The 20,622-nt window shown below is 35.3% G+C and overlaps 1 protein-coding gene and 1 long non-coding RNA gene across 2 annotated transcripts; both read left to right on the top strand.

Moving 5' to 3' along the window:
• The first annotated feature begins 4,810 nt into the window (after positions 1-4,810).
• LOC104104499 (probable linoleate 9S-lipoxygenase 5) lies at positions 4,811-12,550 on the top strand. The gene is made up of 9 exons (XM_009612605.4): positions 4,811-5,112; positions 9,239-9,531; positions 9,625-9,865; positions 9,975-10,316; positions 10,408-10,493; positions 10,615-10,722; positions 10,817-11,124; positions 11,230-11,493; positions 11,581-12,550. The coding sequence occupies exons 1-9, from the start codon at positions 4,920-4,922 to the stop codon at positions 12,332-12,334; spliced, it is 2,589 nt and encodes an 862-aa protein (XP_009610900.1). The 5' UTR covers positions 4,811-4,919; the 3' UTR covers positions 12,335-12,550.
• A 1,801-nt stretch (positions 12,551-14,351) lies between these two features.
• On the top strand, positions 14,352-19,355 carry LOC138906599 (uncharacterized). The gene is made up of 2 exons (XR_011414089.1): positions 14,352-14,603; positions 19,253-19,355. It is a non-coding gene; the product is annotated as an uncharacterized lncRNA (long non-coding RNA).
• The last annotated feature ends 1,267 nt before the right edge of the window (positions 19,356-20,622 follow it).

Genomic DNA, 20,622 nt, shown 5'->3' with positions numbered 1-20,622 from the left:
TTGTTTTTAGATCCAAGTGATTTTAATCCTTTATTTACTTTTGAGAGAAAGAGGCATACGATGAGGATGAGAACGACAGGGATTCAGTGAACCAGTTTTTCATATTTGGGCTTTGCCTATTTGTCTAGTCTTTTTCTTTTATTTTAAAACATTCTTTCTTAATATTTTAATTATTTTTCATTTTAATATTCATACTTACGCGCGTGAAATACACACATTTTATCCACCTCACCCATCAAGTTGCTACGTATGTTTAGCAATTATAAGTGTTCGGTCAGTATATTTTGATAATTATAAGTGTCTAGATGAAACTATGTAGAGTACAGGGACCGGAATGACAAACCGGAACAAGTACAAGAGTCTACTAGGCTTTTCGCCCCTCTTAAATATTTATAAGTTTCCATCAATTTAGAGTAACTACTTTTGTTTTTAACCCTCTTAATCTCGTAATTGTTATTCCATGATATAATAATATACTATACTTATATTATTATTGTTGTTGATCTTAATCTAATAGTATCAGTTAATAATGATCCACTTGAAATTATCTTTTATCACAGTATGATACAATAATTGTCTGAAAACTGCACAAAACAAATTAAGTCTCTAGTACTGAAATTATTTCTGGTCTTGACTGTGAGTTTACAGCACAAATTTGCAAAACCAATAGAGGATAAAAAGACGACAATTCTCACCTACTGCAGGCTGCAGCTATTGTATAATGCATAGAATACTAAAAGAGGTAAAGAAGAAAAGTCACAGAAGAGTGGGAAATGAAAAATAGAAGGGTGGACAGTGAAGTGGGGTGGGGGTGGGGTGGGGGGGTCCTTTTTCCATTTGGAAACGTGCAAGTTAGCGTTAATGGGTCATATTGTCTCTCCCTTTTGATAAGCCTCGTGCATTATATATGACCGTCCTCGACTTGCCTATTAAATTAGATTATGATCTTCAATCTCTCTAAACATCACCTATCACTATATATTGAGGCTATCCATTGTCATTTACCTCTATTTGACAATTTCATACTATAATATAATTACTCATGAATAGTTTGTATATTCAGACAAATTTTAAGTTCCCAGTGAATAGTTTGTATATTCAGACAAATTTTAAGTTCCCAGTGAATAGTTTGTATATTCAGACAAATTTTATGTTCTCTAAAGCTGGGGATTCTTTAATCTCACATGTACATACATTGACCTACAAATTTCTAACACAAAAATCGAATCTAATGTAAGTTTATTAACAACGACTAAATTAATTTCTCCTTATAAGTTTAGTGTCGCTTGTATAGATAGTTTAATTTGCTTGTGTTGTGTTATGTTCTTTGCTAGCTAAATCTTCATGGATTCTAAAAGATTATAAGCCCTTTTTCTAGATTAAATAATTGCAACTTTACTTCATGTGATTTTAAGTCGACTTCTTTGCTTTTAATGCCTTCAAATTATTATCGCGGCGCACCTTATACAGATGCATTGTATTTGGATGTCTATAGAAGATGTAGCCTAACCATCTTGGACCACATTCTTTCACTTTATCTTTTATGTACTACATAGAGGACAAGATATATACTTTTCTAAAATTTTATCGTATAATCCGTAAGTTTAATACCACGATACTTTACAGAATTAAGAATATCGCCTTTGTTCTTATAAATCAGAGTAGAGGAGCTCTTTCTCCACTCGTTGGCATATTTCATCTCCTTAATATAACATTAACTAATAATCTCGGTGAGCCATACTCTCTCAATCTCTCCAAGTTACTTTTAGACCTTTATAAGGATACTATTTGGAGTAAAAAAAATTGTTAAACCCTCATATTTTTTCCCTTTCAACCATTTATTTCCCTATATATAGTTCTATGAGTGCATGTAACGCTCCCGTCTTGCACAAATAGAAACGTATAAAATTATTCTCATAATTGAAAGTACATGTATTTCTACAAAATAGAATTGTTTCTAGCTATAGTAAAATTCTCCATAGGAGAGTAACTCACAATTCGGATCTATTTAATCAAAATTTAGTCCATAGTTACGTTGGGTAGTGAAACTCGAATGGAGTGAACCATTACTAAGATTGTTATTCTTAAAAATGTCACTAGCAAATAGCAATAGGCTCTATATTCATATCAATAGCACGACACGCATCTTGTGATGAAAATTGTTGATAATTCAATCAAAATTTAATGCTCAACTATACTTATATGGAGATCCATCATTGACATCAATTGAGTTTTATATATAATTTACTGTACATCTTTTACAAGAATTCCTGCATTTTTCTTCTTATGAATTATGGCCCTTAAAATAATACTCCTATAAAAATAAATAAGCAAAACGTAGATAAGGATAGATACACATAGCTCACTAATGTGATATTATGGCAACAAAACTAAATCTTTCAAAATGATATATCCTTCATCACTAATTGTAAATTATTTAATTTCGTGTAAACACTAGCTGATGGTGAGTATTTTCATATGTTGTGCTCCATTATTCATACCTTTATTTGGCTTGGTGATTTTATGAAAGTCATTATCAGCTCCTTCATTAAGGTAATAATCTTTTCTTTCGGCACAAGAAATAAAAGTAAAATATAGAGCAAGAAAATATGGAAGAAGGCCAATGTGCAATTTTCAAAAGAAGAACAAGCCAAGAGACAAAAGAAACCTAACTTTAAGAAGACTACGAAAAAAAAAAGATAATTCAATCCAAGTCTAGCAAAGTTATTAATAGTAATATTTAACATCATTTGAAAGTTCAAACTATGACTATGATGATAATTTATAATTTGGATAAAGTCACTATATATGTCTAGTCATAAAATTATTTACCGTGTTGAATTGCACTTACGTGCCAAAAAGAGTTTGACTTAAATTCCATATTGCCAACACGTTTTTCTGAATCCATACCTCAAGAACCTCCCTCCTCAAGAACCTCTATACGAATAATAATGGAAACTTCATTTCAGTTTTCAACTCAAGATGTGTTCGCTTATGTACCATAGGTTGTATATATAAAATAATAAAATAGTATTGATGCATTTGAATAATAAAAAAGAGAAGAGAAAGGATTTTGACAAGAAAGGCAAAAAAATTTCATAGAGGAATTGAACAGAAAAATTAAAATATTAGGATTCAAATCACTCCACTTGTTTGCTCGTGGGGAAGAATTGACCACATAGACAACAAGAGAAAATAAATTTGAAATGCATTTAATTGGCTATGATCAGCTTCCTTACTCATATCCTACAAGAAAAGAGGAAAAGTATTATTGGAAAGGGCCTTTCTTAGTAAGAGTCGAACATATGACTATTTCCTAAAGCATTTTAATTTTTAATAAACACACACACACACACACACACACACACACACACACATACACATATATATATATATATATATATATATATATATATATCTTTAACATCCTGATTTGTTCCGAAATTTTTTGACTGATGTAGTGAAGTGCTGTTATAGAAGACATATTATAACATAATATAATACTAGGTCTAGAGAAAAACTCAGGTTTTAAAGTAAATAACTATTATATAAGGATACTGTTATAGAGAGATTTGACTGTAATAGCGTCGTACACTTAATCTAAATGATTTATGAGGGTAAATTTTGATGATAGACAAACTCAACGTCAAAATAGTAATTAGAAAGGCAATACACGAGTCTTATTAGGGTTAAAAACAAACTATAACTATTGAGGTAATCATCTGATTGAAATTATTATTATAAATTGTAACAATAGAACAACTATACGTAACCAGTGTTTTTCTAAGAATGAGGGATTTACCTCATAAGAATGAGGGCTAATTACACGCACGCGGTGTTTATATATCATACAAATGAAGAAGAGCAATGGATAAATGTTCAAAAATGATAATTTTGTTTACCATCTACATACAATGTGTAAATACTTTCACATCACTCCTTGCAAGTTGCAACTAATTAACTAGCACAATTTTGTAATATTACAACAATTCTAATCGTTTTGAAATGAGATGCAAACGCATCAAATTACCTCGGCAAAGATGGAATTTCACGGCACAATATAAACAAAGCAAAACTAGGGAGTTAGGACGATTTTGAGCGAGTCGTTTTTTTTTTTTAGGGGAAAAATATTTTTGAGGAAAAGCTTGTTTATGTTTTAAGGATGTTCCAAATATTAAACAACTTATTTTAGTGTAGAAATTAGATAAACATGAATAACAGATAATGAATAAGTATTTTCAGAATCACTCCAACTAAGATTGATGTGTAGATTTTTAGAAAGGTAAAAGAAATTCACTCGGGCCCAAGAATTATCCACGTAAATAAACCTACATTAATTGCGGTAAAATTTTATCCGCATGAGTATTTGTACCAAATCATATTATATTATTATGGTTAAGTGAATTAATAAGGTGATAATATATATTAATTAACTATGATTAAGTAAATAATTTTATTTACAAACATACGTTATGCATTTATTAATTATTTAATGTAAAAATCCGATACAGATAATTTTTTTGCGAAGGCAAAAAGAAAAGGAAGAAGAAGAATGAAGAATTGGCCAAACTTTTTGAAGGCTTTTGAGAATAGAAGGGGAAAATTGAAAACGTACTTGCTACCCATCATGTGCTATAAATAAATCTTTTTTTAATAAATAAAAGGATAATAAAGACCAATATGGACAGACGATAGCTAGACAGGAAAGTTGGAATATAGAGATGGCTTTTGTCTTTCTTATTTTCCCCTTTTTATTGTTTTTCTTTATTCTCAACTAGACAACTACTTGTTCTTGTTATAAATATTAGATTTCCTAGTTAGAAACTTCACAACACAAATTAAATTAAACTCATCTAAATTCTATTTTCTTTCGTTTTCTTGGAAGGTTATTGAGAGAGAAAGTTATCAACTAGTTAATCATGTTTCTGGAGAAGATTGTGGATGCAATCACAGGGAAAGATGATGGAAAAAAGGTAAAAGGAACAGTGGTTTTGATGAAGAAAAATGTTTTGGATTTTACTGATATTAATGCCTCAGTTCTTGATGGAGTTCTTGAGTTCCTTGGTCGGAGGGTCTCTCTCGAGTTGATCAGTTCTGTTAATGCTGATCCTGGTGAGTACTTCTTTTTATTATATGCTTTTTTTATTCCAAAGTTTTAATCAAATAAAGGAGACATATAATATTCATAACTTCGCCATGAATAATATGACAGGGATGATTGTATCCTCCCATATTAATCAAAGATTTTCGTTCGAGCCTGGTAATAAAGGATATTTCACAAGAAGGATTAACTCCATTAATGAGTTTATTTAGAGCAAATCAAAATTAATGCAACACTTCAAATATTGGATATTTTAAAGAGAAAAAAAAATCACAAATTCAGCAGCCTTTAAGGTCACTTATAATTATGATCACACGAGACGTGAGAGATTATTCTAAAGGGCAGCTCAGTGCACTAAGCTCCCGCTATGTACGGGGTTCGAAGAAGGATCGAATTATAATGGTCTATTATACACAGTTTTACCTTGCATTTCTTTCCTCCGCTCAAAGTAGAGATCATTCTCAAAAGAATAAATCGATGCCCTGGAACATATCTAATTCAGATTTGGTTCTCGTGTAATCATAAAGTATTTTCAATGTGTATTAACTTTTGGAGCAGTCCCTACTTGTAGGGACTATCAAATATCAATAAAGTACTCCAATTAAAGGTATGCGGAACAGAAAGTACCATGTGATATTATGGATTACTTTATTGAGCTATTTTTTTTATTTCATGAACCTACAGTTTTATTAGGCCTAATGGTTGATTTTAATAACTTCAATAAGTATTTGTGCTCCCAGTCCCATCTTCTAGCTAGTCTTCTAGGGTGATTATTTGAAAATTGTTTACCGGAAAAATTAAATAACGTTAGATTTTGTGTATGGTTCTAAGGATATGCGATACAATTCGATATAAATCGTGTATAGAAATAGAGATATGTGTACTCTTGACTATAAGAATACAAATAGTGGGCAACAAGAATGAATAAGATAAAGTAAAACAAGCATAAAGGGATATCTTTCAATATGAGAAGTGATTTTTTTTGTTACAGTGTGTTTTTTCTTCTCTGCCTCCATAGCTTACACGGATTCCCCTTTTTATAGAAGAGGGTCATTACAAAAAATAATAAAATAAAGCATACAGTGGAAGGCCCATGATGACTTGTCTCTTTCTTGATTCCCACCAAGATTTTCTCTCTTGGTGCGGTTGCAACGGCTCTTGTCTGTGAGCTCGATACTGGCTCGAATTCGTTACTGGGTCGGGTCCTTTGGCTCGAGTTCGACCTTCGAGATGGGCGTCGCGCATTTCCGACCTCGAAGCAGTGCCTTGCGGATCGATTCGGTCATGGGCTCGATAGGGTTATCGAGCCGACTCCTCGAGCGACCTTCGGGCTCGAGGCTCGTTAGTACCGACTTCAAAGTTCACTCCCAAAATCTCATTCTGACTTTTTAACACTTGAACTCGATCGAACGTAGGAAGGTCGAAATCTATTTCGACCGTATACAAAGATACAATTTATTATTGGTACCAAAGGACGTTGTTTTTTATTTATATGCATTTGACTTTGGAGTTTCTTTATTTCAAACAATTATTATACTTTTATGTCATATCTTTTCTCTAAAAATATTGCAAGTATTAATCTATTTTGTACAGGACCCCCATTTTGTGTAATGTCTTATGTCCAGCACTAACCTAGTGCGTGGCTTTCGTTTGTGATACTGCGTACATTACTTATAAGGAAAAAAAAACAATGACAAGTTAACGTAGAATATGCTATGGCCTATGAGCACTTTCGTTGTTAAATGTGGTGCGTGTCTGTCTATGCATACATATGATAGTCTAAAATGAAAATTTACTTAAGAGTAAAATTAGGGTGAAAGAAAGAGTATAAATTATTATAAAAAGAAATTCCAGAAAGGTTTGCCTGTTGAATTTTGTACTTGCTGAATTTATGTTGTTTCAATTTTAGGCTATACATAATGAAAGTAGTTGAACTAAGTTTTCAAGAGTCCCCTTTTTCCATTTCTTTGTCCTTTTTCTATTTGTGGAGGAGGCAGAGTGAGGTTACCAGAAAAGACATATCATATGAGGAAAGACGGAGCTAAAATTTGAACGTTATGCATTTTGAATTTATCATTGAACAATAGCTCGTCTTAATTATCGGGTTTGTAATTATATATATATATATATATATATATATATATATATATATATATATATATATATATATTATAATTTTTTAATACAAATATAAAATCTAAGCAAAAGCTACAGAATTTTTCCAACCCTATATCCAATACTTTACCTTTACCTCTGCCCCTAATGTTGGTTTAAAAGTTATCGAGTTGTTGCTTTTACCTCAACATATCTTCTTAGTTTTTGAAAAATTATCATGGTTGAAAGATCTGAAGTGTTACAAAATATATTTGCTGTTTAACTTTTTCTTTGATCACGAAAAGTATTTTGTGCAATTTTTAGATATCATAGACTGTTTCTATAAAATAAATTAACTAATGTCTAAAATCAACCTAAAGGACTAAGTCATCAATTCAACCTTTTAAATCGAACCAAATCATTTTTTTTCCTTCTGATTTTTCAATTTAAAGAAGCCATTTCAACTCTTTTTTCCATTTGAAATTCTTTCACACTAAATCAAAACTTAGTGGAGAATCCAAACATATATACATGTGTACAGAAACCCTATTAATTGAGGAACATAATTTCTCAATCAGAAATAGAAGCAAGTTATTTAATTTAAGGTGATGAAGACCCCACCAACCTAGATGAGTTACGAGTCTTAAACAACAACATCAACAACAACAACAACCAAGTATAATTTCTTAGTGGGATTTGGGGAGGGCAGTGTGTACGCAAACCTTACCCCTACCCTAGGGTAGAGAGGTTGTTTCCGATAGACCCTCGGCTCCCTCCCTCCAAGAACTACCACCTTGCTCTTGGGGTGACTCGAACTCACAACCTCTTGGTTGGAAGTGGAGGGTACTCACCACTAGAGTAACCCACTCTTGTCAAGTTACGAGTCTTAAAGTCTCTGTCTTTTATTTATTGAATTTTCAACTATGGAGAAAGGGACAGTTTAATTTCATTTGTAGTATTCTTTTCCCAGAAATGTGTACAAGAATGAAACAGAAGCATCTGGTAAAGTGTTGTCAACTAGAATTAACGTGGCCTTAACTCAACCATATGGTCTAAAATGAACATATCTTCAAGAAAAACTTTATCACTGCTAAATTACTGATCATACACCTGGAACATTTTCTCTTCTATACCGTCAGTCAGGGGCAATGCTAAAGTACAGATTACGGGTCTAACTGAATCAGTAGTTTTGGTTCAAACTTTATATTTGTCTTAGAAAATCCATTGAATATGACAAAATATTAATTTAAAATCCAGTAACTTAAGGACTAAAATATAGAATTCATAAGCTTCAAATCCTGACTCCGATGCTGCAGTTAGTTTGAAATGGACATTAATGTTATACATCTACACGTTCTTTAAAATTTCTTGGAATTGTATATGTGTGTACATATATATTTGAATCTCATATCAGTATAAATAATTAGGTATATGCTTTAATTTTCTGGAAGTAAATTTTACTGATCTGCATGGCAAGAATTACCAATTTAGAGTTCCACGAAACGACCAAATATGAACCACTTAAAGAGTAAAGTTATCTGTAATTGTCTCTTTTATTCAAAAATTTTTAGTTATTATTTTTTAAGATATGAAAAAAGGCAGCCTATCAAATCTCAGACTAGGGTGGTAAAGTAGTAAATTATTCTAGTTAGGACCATTATTTATTTGTTTCAGCATTTCAGACCTTAGGGATCATTGGATGAGGTATTATATTTTATTTCTTGGTTTTTATATGTTCTATCTAGAAATACATACGGGTAAGGTACAATAGACATTTGTGGTCCGGCCTTTTTCGGACCCCGAACATACCGGGAGCTTAGTGCATCGAACTGCTGTTATATGTTCTATCCTTCCCGTTTTCTCGTCGACACTTCGATTAGCATACATTCTTGTTATTAACTTGTAATATCATTTCTTAAGCCTAACCTAGATTGTAAGTTAATTATTACTACTTGATTATAATCTCTTTTTTCCCTATTTACCTTTCTTTAAATCACTCCTAAAAGTAGAACTAATCTGTTTCTGAATTCGATTTATTTGCAGCAAATGGTTTACAAGGGAAACGCAGCAAAGCAGCATACTTGGAGAACTGGCTAACAAATAGCACCCCAATAGCAGCAGGTGAATCAGCATTTAGAGTCACATTTGATTGGGATGATGAGGAATTTGGAGTTCCAGAAGCATTCATTATCAAGAACTTGCATTTTAGTGAGTTCTTCCTCAAGTCACTCACCCTTGAAGATGTTCCTAATCATGGCAAAGTTCATTTTGTCTGTAATTCTTGGGTTTATCCTGCTAATAAATATAAGTCAGATCGCATCTTCTTCGCGAATCAGGTACAATTAATTCATTCATTAATAATGTAACAAGTAAATACACCTTTTAAGTGTTTAAACATATACTTTGCATTGTTGTAATGAATGATTCAGGCTTATCTACCAAGTGAAACACCAGAAACGTTGCGAAAATACAGAGAAAATGAATTAGTAACTTTAAGAGGAGATGGAACTGGAAAGCTTGAGGAATGGGATAGAGTTTATGACTATGCTTACTACAATGACTTGGGTGATCCAGACAAAGGCCAAGATTTGTCAAGGCCTGTCTTAGGAGGATCTTCTGAGTACCCGTATCCTCGTAGAGGCAGGACAGGCCGCAAACCAACCAAAACAGGTTAAGACATTCACAAAATACATTTCATTTGTGTACTTCAACAAGTATAATAGTCTCAACTTTAATTTACTATTATATATACTTGACATTAGCTATTTACTCTCTGCAGATCCTAATTCCGAGAGCAGGATTCCATTGCTTATGAGCTTAGACATATATGTGCCAAGGGATGAGCGATTTGGTCATATAAAGTTGTCAGACTTCTTGACATTTGCTTTGAAATCCATTGTGCAGTTGCTTCTCCCTGAGTTTAAGGCTTTGTTCGATAGCACGCCTAATGAGTTTGATAGATTTGAGGATGTACTTAAACTGTATGAAGGAGGAATCAAGTTGCCTCAAGGCCCTTTGTTGAAAGCCATTACTGATAGCATTCCTTTAGAGATACTAAAAGAACTCCTTCGAAGTGATGGTGAAGGCCTATTTAAGTATCCAACTCCTCAGGTTATTCAAGGTATTATTTAAATTTCTATATGATCGAAAGCATTTTCAAAGTATTATTTCTCACGCCTCGCCTTTTGGTAATCTAAATACTGTTGGTGTAGAGGATAAAACTGCATGGAGGACGGATGAAGAATTTGGGAGAGAAATGTTGGCGGGAGTCAATCCTGTCATAATCAGTAGACTCCAAGTAAGCTTTAATTCATCTGAATTGCTAGTCTTTCAAGATATCAAGAACTTGCTTATGTTTATTTCTATTTTTCGTGATTCTTCGTGCATTTTGAAGATGTTGACTTATCTAATATCTGCAGGAATTCCCTCCGAAAAGCAAGTTGGATCCTAAAATATATGGCAACCAAAACAGTACAATTACCAGAGAGCAGATAGAGGATAAGTTGGATGGACTAACAATTGATGAGGTAATTACTACTTTAATTTTGATACTAGCTAGATTCTTCAGTCAAGTTCTCTGAGTAGACTATAGTGACAAGAGTTGGTACTATTATTTATCAGGCAATCAAGACTAACAGACTATTCATATTGAACCATCATGATATCCTTATGCCATACTTGAGGAGAATTAACACGTCGACAGACACAAAAACCTATGCCTCAAGAACTCTGCTCTTCTTGCAAGATAATGGAACTTTGAAGCCATCAGCAATTGAACTAAGCTTGCCACATCCAGATGGAGATCAATTTGGCGCTGTTAGCAAAGTATATACACCAGCTGATCAAGGTGTTGAAGGTTCTATCTGGCAGTTGGCCAAAGCCTATGCAGCAGTGAATGACTCGGGCGTTCATCAACTCATCAGTCACTGGTAAAACCTGTCAGAAAGCTTTATATAAAATACAACTTACCCATAACCAAACTAAATGTATTGTTAAATAATACTATTCAGAATCATTTGTTGTTATCTTCTCAGGTTGAATACACATGCAGCGATAGAGCCATTCGTGATCGCAACAAATAGGCAACTAAGCACGCTTCACCCTATTTATAAGCTTCTCCACCCTCATTTCCGTGAGACGATGAACATAAATGCTTTAGCAAGACAGATCTTGATCAATGGTGGTGGACTTCTTGAGTTGACAGTTTTTCCGGCCAAATATTCCATGGAAATGTCAGCAGTAGTTTACAAAGACTGGGTTTTCCCTGAACAAGCACTTCCTACTGATCTCATCAAAAGGTAAATAAATAACATAAATTGGTCACTAAAATAACATTTTTGGTGGTGTTGTCTTGCTAACATGAACATGATGTTACTCAATTTTAGAGGAGTGGCTGTTGAGGACTCGAGCTCCCCACTTGGCATTCGATTACTGATTCAGGACTATCCATATGCTGTTGATGGGTTGAAAATTTGGTCAGCAATTAAAAGTTGGGTAACTGAATACTGCAACTACTATTACAAATCAGATGATGCGGTTCAAAAAGACACTGAACTCCAAGCCTGGTGGAAGGAACTCCGCGAAGAGGGACACGGTGACAAGAAAGATGAGCCTTGGTGGCCTAAAATGCAGACAGTGCAAGAATTGATAGACTCTTGCACCATCACAATATGGATAGCTTCAGCACTTCATGCAGCAGTCAATTTTGGGCAATACCCTTATGCTGGTTATCTCCCTAATCGCCCTACATTAAGCCGAAATTTCATGCCAGAGCCAGGAAGTCCTGAGTATGAAGAGCTCAAGACAAATCCGGATAAGGTATTCCTCAAAACAATCACTCCTCAGCTGCAGACACTGCTTGGCATTTCCCTCATAGAGATCTTGTCAAGGCATTCTTCGGATACACTTTACCTCGGGCAAAGGGAATCACCTGAATGGACAAAGGATCAAGAACCACTTTCAGCTTTTGCGAGGTTTGGAAAGAAGCTGAGTGATATCGAGGATCAGATTATGCAGATGAATGTCGATGAGAAATGGAAGAACAGGTCGGGTCCTGTTAAAGTTCCATACACCTTGCTCTTCCCCACAAGTGAAGGAGGACTTACTGGCAAAGGAATTCCTAACAGTGTGTCAATATAGAACTTTAATTCAATATAAAAGTATTAAATCCATGTGTTGTTATTGTTTCTTTATATTCCTAATAATAATAGAAAATAAAATCTTTTATTTTTATTTCAAGGAAGTTCCAGCTACAGCTAAAGGATGTAATGCTGTAGGCTCTTCTGTTCTGTAAGTAATTCATTTGTATCAACAAGTGCCCAGTTCTAAATTGTGAATAAAGTACTGTATGCTATATATCCAGTTTTTGTTTCTTCTTGTTCAATTAAAATGCAGCTGACTGGTAGTTTTGTTTGAACTAGTATTAAGTTATATTGGATACTGTGGCAAAACTGCAAGAGAAGAATCTTGTTTTTCGAACTAATTCTTTCTTTAGGCATCTTCCCTTATCTAGATAAGCCTACATTAAAAGAACTTACTTTTCTTTTGCTTTTAGGTCTACTTAAAAACTTACCTCTCACCTTAACAAGGGATAAATCTGATGTATTGACTTACATAAGATTTTAACAAATCAATAAGCACAAGTGTGAAGGGAGCCTTCACGTAATTGATGAAGCTGCTGCCACGTGACCAGGAGATCACGGGTTCGAGCCGTAGAAACAGTCTCTTGTAAGGTAAGGTTGCATACAATAGACTTTTGTGGTCTGGCCATTCGCCGAACCCCGCGCATAGTAGGAGTTTAGTACACCGGGTTGCCCAATAAGGACAAGTATGTAATAAGTAGTAGAGATCACATTGTATAGTTAGAGTTCCACCCTCCATAGAGTCATTTCGTTTTTATATCGGTAAGACTCACCGAATTAATGCTAGTACGCATTTGCAGAATTTCATGCATATTTTCGTTTTCCTTTTTCTGGTTGTGTGTCTGCAATTTCAAAAAAATAAATAAAAATCCACGTAGATCGCTTTTTGTTATGCGACATATAATTAAAAAATTCTGCAATTCTTTTTGGTTAAAAAGAAGCGGATCAATGTTAAGTATTATGCTTAAAAGAAAGCACTTTAATGTTATATTGATGGGGTCCATCTCATTCAAGAGCCAAAGTAATAGGCATGTGCCTAGGGCTGCTTATCGGGCAGATTGAGCGGTTAATTACTCTTAACGGTTTGACTTAACGGTTATCAGCTTTTAAATGTATTAATCCGCTAGCCACCCGATAAGATATCGGGCGGATTGGTATCAGTTTAGCTCTTATCGGGCGGTTATTGGGCGGTTTATCGACCTAATTCAATCTATATTGCGTGTATTAATTGTTTGCTGACCGCCTAGCATACAAATTCAGAATAGAAAATTATACATTGAGTCCAAACATACATGTCTGTTAACGCCTACATAAGAATGATGTAGTGTGTCATGTGTTGTAGAGTGAAAAAAAATGTGACACAGCACTACTGTTCTTCTATTAAACATAGACAACATGCATTAGTTTTAAAAAACAAAAGCAGAGGTGAACCATAGACATCAACTTAAACAATCTTGTTGTAGGGTGGGAGAATAAGCTAAGCTAAGCCAATCCTGGGATCTTCTGATGCATAGTACGTAAGGGTTCTGATTATTTAGGAATTATGCGTTAGAACTTAGAGATAGAGTACTGGAAGAAGTGGAAGGGTTTTTGATCTTTAATATACCAATAATATAATATAATATATATATATATATATATATATATATATATATATATATATATATATATGTATATTTTCTTAACGGGTTAACGAATTATCCGTTAAGAAAATTGAATAATCCGCCCCCAAACCGATAAGCCGTTAATAAAAAAATTTTAATCTGTTTTCCGTCCGTTAAACCGTTAACCCGATACCAATAAGCCATTAAGCTTCAGTTTCGGTTCAATTTTCGATTTCGGTATGGTTTTGAACACCCCTACATGTGCCTAAGAAAAATATTTAGTTGAGAATTTCTTTGGTTTGGTAGCCAACTTTGTTGAATTTCTTTAGTTTGATAGTCAACTTTGTTGAATTGTCAACATTGAATAAAAAGAAGGGAAAATGTGTGCAAATTGTCAAATATAGTAGGCTTTAGAGAGTGAGGCTTCGGCTATAAAAGGAGAGCTTCAGCTCTCATTTCTACATACCAACAAAAAGAGAAAGAAAGAGTGATGTTTCACAGACAAGGTATAAGAAAATAGTCTGTGAGAAAAATAGAGAGTGGGCGATATTGTAGTGAGGTGAGAATATCAAAAGAGGGTTATTTCTTTTGAGTATTGTAGTGGTCTTTGGAGTATTTGACTCGGACCTACAAAGTATAAAATTCCTTGCTATAGTGATATCAGTTGCTCGTCTCGGGGCTGTGATTTTTTTCCTTATTCAAAAGGGTTTTCCACGTAAAAATCTTGGTGTCGTAGTCACTCTTTTATTCTTGTTAATTACCGTATCTCGGTGCTACGTTATTATTCCGCTTTTATTACTGTAAATATTATTTCTGTAGGGGGTTTATTCCCAACAATTGCTATCAGAGCGCAGGTTCTACTCATTCACAGAAATACTATTCACTGTCGGTAGTACTATACTTGGTGAAAAATAAAAATGTCCGGAGTAAAGTACGAGGTAAAAAAATTTAACGGAGATAGCGGTTTCTCAACATGACAAAGAAGGATGAGGGATCTACTCATCCAACAAGGATTACACAGGGTACTAGATGCTGATGCCAAAAAGCCTGATACCATGAAGGCTGAGGATTGGGCTGACTTGGATGAAAGGGCTGCTAGTGCAATTAGGTTGCACTTATCAGATGATGTGGTAAATAATATCATTGATGAAGACACCACATGTGGCATTTGGACAAGGTTGGAAAGCCTATACATGTCCAAAATGCTGACAAATAAATTATACCTGAAGAAGCAACTATACGCTCCACTCATAGGTGAAGATACGAATTTTTTGTCACATTTAAATGTGTTTAAATGACTAATCACACGGCTCGCCAATCTCGGAGTGAAAATCGAGGACGAAGATAAAGCCATCTTACTGTTGAACTCGTTGCCATCTTCGTACGATAATCTGGCAACAACCATCCTGCACGGTAAGACTACCATTGAGTTGAAAGATGTCACATCGACTCTTCTACTCAATGAGAAGATGAGAAAGAAGCCTGCAAATCAAGGACATGTTCTCATCACAGAAGGTAGAGGCAGGAGTTATCAAAGGAGTTCGAGCAACTATGGTAGATCCGGAGCTCGTGGGAAGTCTAAGAACCGATCCAAATCACGAGCCAGAAATTGCTACAATTGTGATCAACCAGGTCACTTCAAAAGAGATTGCCCAAATCCAAGGAAGGGCAAATATGAAACCAGTGGCCAGAAGAATGACGACAACACAACCGACATGGTGCAAAGCAATGATAATGTTGTCCTCTTTATAAATAAGGATGAATAATGCATGCACCTATCAGGTCCAGAGTCGAAATGGGTGGTTGATACAACAACATCTTACCATGCCATACCGATAAGAGATCTTTTTTTGTAGATATGTAACAGGTGATTTCGGTACTGTGAGAATGGGTAACACAAGTTACTCAAAGATTACGGGGATCAGTGACATTTGTATCAAGACAAATGTCGGATGCACATTGGTTCTAAAGGATGTGCGACATGTACCTGATTTGCGGATAAGCTTGATCTCGGGAATTGCTTTAGACCGAGATGGATACGAGAACTATTTTGCAAATCAAAATTGGAGACTCACCAAAGGATCATTGGTGATTGCAAAGGGAGTTGCTCGTGGCACGTTGTACAGGACAAATGCAGAAATATGCCAAGGTGAATTAAACATGGCACAAGATGAGATTTCTGCAGATTTGTGGCACAAGAGAATGGGTCATATGAGCGAGAAGGGATTGCAGATTCTTGGCAGGAAATCACTCATTTCTTATGCCAAAGATACAATGGTAAAACCTTGTGACTTCTGTTTATTTGGTAAGCAGCATAGAGTCTCATTTCAGACATCGTCTGAAAGAAAATTAAATATACTTGATTTAGTATATTCTGATGTTTGTGGTCCAATAAAAATTGAATCGATAGATGGTAACAAATATTTTGTTACTTTTATTGATGATGCTTCACAAAAATTATGGGTTTATATTTTGAAAACCAAAGATCAGGTGTTTCAATTTTTTCAGAAGTTTCATGCTATGGTGAAAAGGGAGACAAGCCAAAAGCTAAAGCGTCTCCGAAGTGACAATGGAGGTGAGTACACTTCAAGGGAATTTGAAGAGTACTGTTCGAGCCATGAGATCAGACATGAAAAGACAGTTTCTGGAACCCCACAATACAATGGCATAGCCGAAAGGATGAACCGCACCATTGTGGAGATGGTGAGAAGCATGCTCAGAATGACTAAACTGCCTAAGTCATTCTGGGGTGAAGCAGTTCAGACAACCTGTTACCTGATTAATAAGAGTCCATCAGTTCCGTTGGCGTTTGACATCCCAGAGAGAATTTGGACCAACAAGGAGGTGTCCTACTCGCATCTGAAAGTGTTCGGTTGCAGAACTTTTGCACATGTACCAAAAGAGCAGAGAACAAAGTTAGATGATAAATATGTTCCATGCATATTCATCGGATATGGAGATGAAGAGTTTGGATACAGATTGTGGGATCCTATAAAGAAGAAGGTCATCAGAAGCAGAGATGTAATCTTCCGAGAAAGTGAAGTTGGAACTGCTGATGATATGCCAGAGAAGGCCAAGAATGGTATAATTCCTAACCTTGTTACTATTCCTTCTACTTCTAACAATCCCACAAGTGCAGAAAGTAGGAACGACGAGGTTGTCGAGCAGGGGGAGCAACCTGGTGAGGTTATTGAGCAGGGGGAGCAACTTGATGATGATGTCTAGCAAGTGGAGTACCCCACTCAGGAAGAAGAACAACCCCAACCTCTGAGGAGATCAGAGAGGCCAAGGGTAGAGTCATGCAAGTACCCTTCAACAGAGTATGTCCTCATCAGTGATGAAGGGGAGCCAAAAAGTATTAAGGAGGTGTTGTCTCATCCAGAAAAGAACTAGTGGATGAAAGTCATGCAAGAGGAGAAGGAAACTCTACAAAAAAAATTGCACGTACAAGCTGGTTGAACTTCCAAAGGGAAAAAGACCACTCAAATGTAAATGGGTCTTTAAACTCAAGAAAGATAAAAATGACAAGCTTGTTAGATACAAAGCTCGATTGGTGGTAAAAGGCTTCGAGCAGAAGAAAGGTATTGATTTTGACAAAATTTTCTCACCTGTTGTCAAAATGACTTATATTCGAACAATCTTGAGCGTAGCAGCTAGTCTGGATCTTAAAGTGGAGCAGTTGGACATAAAAACTATATTTCTTCACGGAGATTTGGAAGAGGAGATCTATATGGAGCAGCCAGAAGGATTTGAAGTAGCTGAAAGGAAATACATGGTGTGGAAACTAAATAAGAGTCTTTATGGGTTGAAGCAGGCACCAAGGCAGTGGTACAAGATGTTTGACTCATTCATGAAAAGTCAAACTTACATAAAGACATATTCTGATCCATGTGTATACTTCAAAAAAAATTCTGAGAATAACTTTATTATATTGTTGTTGTATGTGGATGACATATTAATTGTAGGAAAAGACAAGGGGCTGATCGCAAAGTTGAAGGGAGATTTGTCCAAGTCATTTGATATGAAGGACTTGGACCCAACACAACAAATTCTAGGTATGAAGATAGTTCGAGAGCGAACAAGCAGAAAGTTGTGGCTGTCTCAGGAAAAGTACATTGAACGTGTACTAGAACGCTTCAACATGAAGAATGCTAAGCCAGTCAGCACACCTCTTGCTAGTCATCTAAAGTTGAGCAAGAAGATGTGTCCTACAATAATGGAGGAGAAAGGGAACATGGCTAGAGTTCCTTATTCTTCAGCAGTCGGAAGCTTGATGTATGCAATGGTATGCACCTGACCTGATATTGCTCATGCAGTTAGTGTTGTTAGCAGATTCCTTGAAAATCCTGGAAAAGAAAATTGGGAAGCAGTCAAGTGGATACTCAGGTACCTGAGAGGTACCACGGGAGATTATTTGAGCTTTGGAGGATCTAATCCAATCTTGAAGGGCTATACAGATACTGATATGGCAGGTGACATTGATAACAGAGAATCCACTACTGGATATTTGTTCACATTTTCAGGGGGAGCTATATCATGGTAGTCGAAGTTGCAGAAGTGTGTCGCACTCTTTACAACTGAAGTAGAGTATATTGCCGCTACTGAAGCTGGTAAGGAGATGATATGGTTGAAACGATTCATTCAAGAGTTTGGATTGCATCAGAAGGAGTCTGTCGTCTATTGTGACAGTCAAAGTGCAATAGACCTTAGCAAGAACTCCATGTACCATGCAAGGACCAAACACATCGACGTGAGATATCATTGGATTCGAGAAATGGTAGAGAATGAATCTCTAAAAGTCTTGAAGATTTCTACAAGTGAGAATCCCGCAGATATGCTGACCAAGGTGGTACAAGAGACAAGTTCGAGCTATGCAAAGAACTTATCGGCATGCACTCAAACTAAAAGACAGTGTTACCTCCTTTAGATGAACGAGATGGGGGGGGGGGGGGAGGGGATTGATGGGGTCCATCTCATTCAAGAGCCAAAGTAATAGGCATGTGCCTAAGGAAAATATTTAGCTGAGAATTTCTTTGGTTTGGTAGCCAACTTTGTTGAATTGTCAATATTGAAGAAAAAGAAGGAAAAGTGTGTGCAAATTGTCAAATATAGTAGGCTTTAGAGAGTGAGGCTTAGGCTATAAAAGGAGAGCTTCAGCTCTCATTTCTACACACCTACAAAGAGAGAAAGAAAGAGTCAGGTTTCACAGACAAAATATAAGAAAAAAATAGTCTGTGAGAAAAATAGAGAGTGAGTGATATTGTAGTGTGGTGTGAATATCAAAAGAGGGTTATTTCTTTTGAATGTTGTAGTGGTCTTTGGAGTATTTGACTCGGACCTACAAAGTGTAAAATTCCTTGCTATATTGATATCAGTTGCTCGTCTCGGGGCCGTGGTTTTTTCCCTTATTCAAAAGGGTTTTCCACGTAAAAATCTTGGTGTCGTAGTCACTCTTTTATTCTTGTTAATTACCGTATCTCGGTGCTACATTATTATTCCGCTTTTATTACTGTGAATATTATTACTGTAGGGGGTTTATTCCCAACATATATAGTTAACGTAAGCATTTATGATAATTAAAAAATAAAATTAAAAACAAACACCGGCACGAGGAGCAAACACTTTCTATTAAAGATAATTAAATTCAACTACTCCTTTGACGCTAGAGTATTGCACTGTTCCATACACTACGTATCAGAAATTGGACAAGTTGATTAAAAGAAAGTGCATTTTTTTACGTGCTAGTTTATTTTTATTGTCTTGATTGGTCAGATAAAATTTTATAATCCAATCGATCATAAGGGAAAGTTTTTAAAAAGTTGCACTTATTAAACACTTGAAGGATTTATTTTCAAGTTAAAAGTTGGCTATGATATCTTAAGGAGTAAAAAAAGCCAAAAGAGAGACTAAGTTTTCATACTTTTGGGTTCTTGGCAAGTGGTGATGCTAACTCTATTTAGTAGCATAATCTTTTTAATGGAAAAAAGGGTGTTTTAAGAAGGAACTCTATGAAATAGTTCTAACTTTCTAAGATTCCTTATACACAATTAAAGTAGAAAATTTCACCTGAAGAATGTAATTACCCATCTAATAGAGCTAGTAGACAAGTTCAGTGAGGAGTTGCAATTACCACAAAGAGTACCTACTTGTTGCAATTTGCAAATGGGATTTTTGCTGTATTTTTTTGGCATTTATATTCCTTGCTTTTATGGGACAAAGCCTTTTACTAACTAGCATGTCTCAGTCTCCCTTTTGAAGAAACAACATTGTCATTGCTACGTCGTACACACAAAAAAAGTACTTTTGGATGACAAAATGCAAAGGCGCTACGTTCAAGAGTGTGGCTTAGCTGTCAATGAAGCGAGTTAAAATCATGAAAAATCAAGGATCAAATTTCAGTAGAAATAAAAAAGTTGGTGATTTTTTCATATTTGCCTAATCCTCTGTAGGCAGAGTTATTTGATTCATGTGGTGTTTGTGCTAGTGGGAGATGTAGTGGGTAACCTGTAGAATTGTTGAGGCGCGAGCAAACTTACCATGGACACCTTCGTCACATGGTTATTACGTATTTACTAAGACGACAACAACAACCAAAAATAAAAAATGTAATATCACAAATGGAGTATGGAGAGGGTAGTGTGCACACAACCTTACTTGTGAAGGTAGAGAGACTGTTTCTGAC

The sequence above is a fragment of the Nicotiana tomentosiformis genome, chromosome 1, assembly GCF_000390325.3.
Source record: "Nicotiana tomentosiformis chromosome 1, ASM39032v3, whole genome shotgun sequence".
In the NCBI taxonomy this organism is placed as follows: domain Eukaryota; kingdom Viridiplantae; phylum Streptophyta; class Magnoliopsida; order Solanales; family Solanaceae; genus Nicotiana; species Nicotiana tomentosiformis.
The sequence above is the reverse complement of the archived record's forward strand: the minus strand, read 5'-3'. Positions and strand labels throughout refer to the sequence as shown.